The sequence below is a fragment of the Palaemon carinicauda genome, chromosome 13 (assembly GCF_036898095.1).
Source record: "Palaemon carinicauda isolate YSFRI2023 chromosome 13, ASM3689809v2, whole genome shotgun sequence".
NCBI lineage: Eukaryota > Metazoa > Arthropoda > Malacostraca > Decapoda > Palaemonidae > Palaemon > Palaemon carinicauda.
In genome coordinates, this window is record NC_090737.1 from 82295660 (window position 1) to 82300659 (window position 5000).

Below are 5000 nucleotides of genomic sequence, written 5' to 3' on the forward strand. Positions count from 1 at the left end.
GGCCGCTCTAGTAAGCTGTCTCCATCTATTTCTATTCCTTGTATTAATTCATCTTCCCCAAGATTTTTTCTAGACGCCCTATTATATTTTTCTTCTCTTAAATTTGACTTCATTTTCATATTCTGGCCAGATTTGAGCCATTCGAATGACTGAAATCTATATGCAACAACTAAATTACTTATGATTCAAATGATTAATTTTGGTTCATTGACAAACATTACTTAGTAGATTCCTGTTTGATTACCACTGTCATAAGAAAAAGGTTTCCTGACAAAGATATATCAATAATTTCCTTCACTTAATTACACGACTAACTGAAATATAATTTTGTATGAATTATCAAGAAATTAATTAAACTCTCTCTCTCTCTCTCTCTCTCTCTCTCTCTCTCTCTCTCTCTCTCTCTCTCTCTCTCTCTCTCTCTCTCTCTCTCTGTGTTGCTATTATATTTTGCACGATATATTTTAATCTTTGCGTTTCAACTCTCTCTCTCTCTCTCTCTCTCTCTCTCTCTCTCTCTCCTCTCTCTCTCTCTCTCCTCTCTCTCTCTCTCTTGTTACTATATTTTGCACGATATAGTTTAATACTTTGGGTTTCAACTCTCTCTCTCTCTCTCTCTCTCTCTCTCTCTCTCTCTCTCTCTCTCTCTCTCTCTCCTCTCTCTCCTCTCTCTCTCTCTCTCTCTCTCTCTCTCTCATGTCTATTCGGAGCTCTATCCTAACATTGTTTATTGATAGTCTGTCATCAGCATGGTTTGCCGTCAATCTGTTAATTTTACGTCATACTGCTTATGAAAATGCAATGATGATACGTATACTCTACCAAACAAACATAATTTCTTGAAAGAGATCTATGTTGCTTATCGTTGTATAACTTCAAAACTAACAAACAAACAACGCAATTTATTTTCATTTGTTTCTCCGGTAAACTAAACAGGACTTTATATTCGAAAGTTATATTGAATCTTTACCACTCGTGAACTCATTGGATGTTTATGTATTTCAGACAGAATAAAAAAGGTAAAAATGAATAGAATCTTTATCATATTATTCACCACATAAAAAAATATTACTATTCTGTGGTTTCAAGTAAAACTATAAATTTGGCAAATAAAAAAATAAAAAAAATTCACTTGAATTATTTATGATTATGAATATTTCGGTTAGTTTCAAATAACACATTAGATTTTTCAATAAAGATAAAAAAGAAAAAAAAGAGAAATATCATCGTTTCTTGATACAGTATTATGTACATTTGATGAATGCACACACATACACACGCACACACACACACACACATATATATATATATATATATATATATATATATATATATATATATATATACATACACACATATATATATATATATGTATATGTATATATATATATATATATATATATATATGTGTGTGTGTGTGTGTGTGAGTGTGTGCGTGTGAGTGTGTATGTGTGTGCATTCATCAAATGTACATAATACTGTATCAAGAAACGATGATTTTTCTCTTTTTTTCTTTTTTATCTTTATTGAAAAATCTAATGTGTTATTTGAAATATATATATATATATATATATATATATATATATATATATATATATATATATATATATATATACATATATATATATATATATATCTTGTCATTATCGAACAAAGTATTATTCCTTGTATATGATAAACCTTATCTAATTAAGCTTAACACAATGATGTAAAAAAAAAGATAATTATTAATTTCATTCCAGGTCCTGCTTTCCAGAACTGACGGAAGGCTATGCTGGAAACGTAATGGAGGCCGTCGAAGAAGCCTCTCAAGAGCAAGTGGAGTTACTGAACATCATTGTGTACCAGCACGTCCTTCCAGCTCTGATCGCTCTGGCTGTCTTAACCAACCTCCTGAATGTCTTCATGCTCTGGAAAGTCCGAATGAAGCAGAGACAACAAAAGCGGACTGACATGGAAACCACTTATAAATACCTGATGTGGTTAGCCATTACAGACCTGCTTGCTTCCATCTCTCTAATTCCATCTCTTATTCACGTTGATCGAACGGCCCTACCTTACGGATGGGCATTCTACTATGCCCACTTCGAGATTCCACTCATGAATGCCCTGACAAGCGCCAGCGTGTATATAGTCGTAGGCCTGTCAATTGACCGGTTCATAGCTGTTTGTTTCCCAAGACGTTACAGGAGTGTCAATGCTCCTCGCCTGGCTGTCGTACGAATAACTTTATCTCTAGTCGTACCCCTTTTGATTTACGTACCCCACAGTTTCTACCAGAGAGTGGTTTGCTCAGAGACTGGGGCGGGATGGACGTACAAGGGCGTGGAAGCGTTGACCGGGTCACTAACTTGGCACGTTTGGGAAATCATCGTGGAACTGTGTCACAGAATGATCCCCGCTACCATCCTCGCCATCTTGAACATGTGCATCATCGTCACCTTTAGGAAGATCATGGAGCAGAAGGAGAGTATGGTGAGGGCTGAGAGGTTTCCCAAAGAGGAGAAAAGACCGGCTGAGAGCAGCAGAAGTCAGCGGGAGAGAAGGCTCGTTCATCTGCTGGTGGCTATCGTCTGCTGTTTCCTGTTGACCAACTTACCAGCAGCTGTTCTTGCTCTGAAAGACACGGCTGGTTCGAGTTTTGGGACTTTTGAACATGAGGTAAATACTTCATAGATTAATGATGATCTTACGATAATGGCGTAATTTATTGCTTTCATAAAATTTTCTGGTACTTCTATAGACGTAAAAAATGTAATTTCCTCCCATTTCTTCCTGAGTGGGGATACTTTAACGTGGTGAAAGAGTTTGCGTATTGCCATGATCAACAAAACTGTACTAGTCAGGGCCACCCATACTTGGTTGGTTTGCTGTGAGTGATCAGACTAAAGTCTCCTACCATCATCAATCCGCACTGACCAGCTTGGTGATGAAAACTGGCCAAACCCCAGACATGAGCTGTTTGTTTATTTTCAGATATCCCCACCTAATGTGAGACATATATCTGAGGCCTTTGTCCAACAGTGGGCTACAGACGGCTACATTTATTGCTGTTGAATTAGAATTAAGGATACATCCTGTTTTGCAGGCTTGAGAGATATTTTCCTTTCCATAATTATGAGATGCCATCTTATTATTATTATTATTATTATTATTATTATTATTATTATTATTATTATTATTATTATTATTATTATTATTATCATTATTATTATTATTATTATTATTATTACTTGCTAAGCTACAGCCCTGGTTGGAAAAGTAGGATGCTACAAGCCCACAGGCCCCAACAGGGAAAATAGCAAAGTTAGGAAAGGAAACAAGGAAAAATATTTTATAAATAGCAACAACACCTAAACAAATATTTCCTATATAAACTATAAAAACTTAAACAAAACAAGAGGGAGAGAAATTAGATAGAATAGGTATAGATTTCAGTTTATAACTCTAATCTTATTTCGACAGATTTTTCGAGCTATTGCCAACTGCTTGGAGATGCTGGGATTTTCTCTCAATTTCGTCCTCTACTTCTTCTTCGTGAGTGACATGAAGAAAGTACTTTTAGATACGTTGACATTTATACAGAGCAAGTTGTGCTGTTCGGTGTGTTCCGTCAAAGCCAATCATTCCTATTCATATCACGAAAGAACAATGGAAGCTGCAAGTAAATGTTCCAATGCTCAAGATTTGTGAATGTTTACTCACTACAACGACTTTCGTCCAGTCATTATTATGGTTCGTTGCTGCTTGTCGAAGACCAGTGAGGTGTGTTGTAAGTTTTAACTTTTTCTTACGGGGAGAGGCGTTAACAACCATCAAATTATTATTATTATTATTATTATTATTATTATTATTATTATTATTATTATTATTATTGTTATTATTATTATCATTATTATTAAGTTTCTTTGAAAGTAATTGCTGCCTCAGTGGCGTTAATTGTTTAATGAATTTTTTCTATTGTTCTTATTATTTTTTCTCTTCATTACTATAATCCGACAGTAGAGAAAAAAGATAATAAGAACAATAAAAAAGAAATTAATTACAAAATTAACGCCACTGAGGCAGCAATTACTTTCAATAAAACTTATTTAAAAGAGGGTCTACTCAAGAAAGATTTTTATTATTATTATTATTATTATTATTATTATTATTATTATTATTATTATTATTATTATTATTATTACCTAAGCTACAACCCTAGTTGGAAAAGCAGGATGCTATAAGCCCAAGGGCACCAACAGGGAAACATAGCCCAGTGAGGAAAGGAAATAAGGAAATAAATAAACTAGGGTTAAATGCAAGCTATCCTGGTACAGCTGAAGATACGCAAAAATAATCTTGACACCATATTATTAGAGTTATGCTAATTTGACCCTATAAAAACGAATTATTCAATTACTTAATTATTGACCCTTTGTAATGATAGACTTTTATGTTAGATCTCGCACAAGGCTTGAACATTATTTCTGTTGACCGAATCAATGCATTAAAGAAATAATTTATCTAAATCAATAAGCAAGAAAATGAATGATTTTGTGATGGGAATTGGGCTACAAGCTAGCAATGATAATTTGATTAGAATGTTAAATATACCTCATGTTGTCATAACTTATACATCATGGATATATGAATTATTATTTTAGATTTCGGAAATATTTATAAAATATAATGAAAAATTAGATTATTAAATTATTAAATTATTAAATTATTAAATTATTAAATTATTAAATTATTAAATTATTAAATTATTAAATTACTAAATTATTAAATTATTAAATTATTAAATTATTAAACAATTAAATAATTAAATCATTAAATTATTAGATTATTAAATTATTATATTATAAAATTATAGAATTATTGAATTATCAAATTATCAAATTATTAAATTATTAAATCATCAAATTATTAAATTATTAAATCATTAAATTATTAGATTATTAAATTATTATATTATAGAATTATAAAATTATTGAATTATTAAATTATCAAATTAT

The 5000-nt window shown here is 31.9% G+C and overlaps 1 protein-coding gene across 3 annotated transcripts in view; it reads left to right on the top strand.

Moving 5' to 3' along the window:
* Positions 1 to 5000, top strand: part of LOC137652326 (probable G-protein coupled receptor AH9.1) — a 30849-nt gene that overhangs the window by 24175 nt on the left and 1674 nt on the right. For 2 of the 3 annotated variants that reach the window (XM_068385669.1, XM_068385667.1), the window contains exons 2-3: positions 1743 to 2661; positions 3466 to 3765. In XM_068385669.1, coding sequence (XP_068241770.1) covers positions 1786 to 2661; positions 3466 to 3693 — 1104 coding nt within the window. In that variant the 5' untranslated portion in view covers positions 1743 to 1785 and the 3' untranslated portion in view covers positions 3694 to 3765. Of the gene's footprint in view, positions 1 to 1742; positions 2662 to 3465; positions 3773 to 5000 lie in introns of all 3 variants that reach the window. The other variant, XM_068385668.1, reaches the window with a different exon arrangement.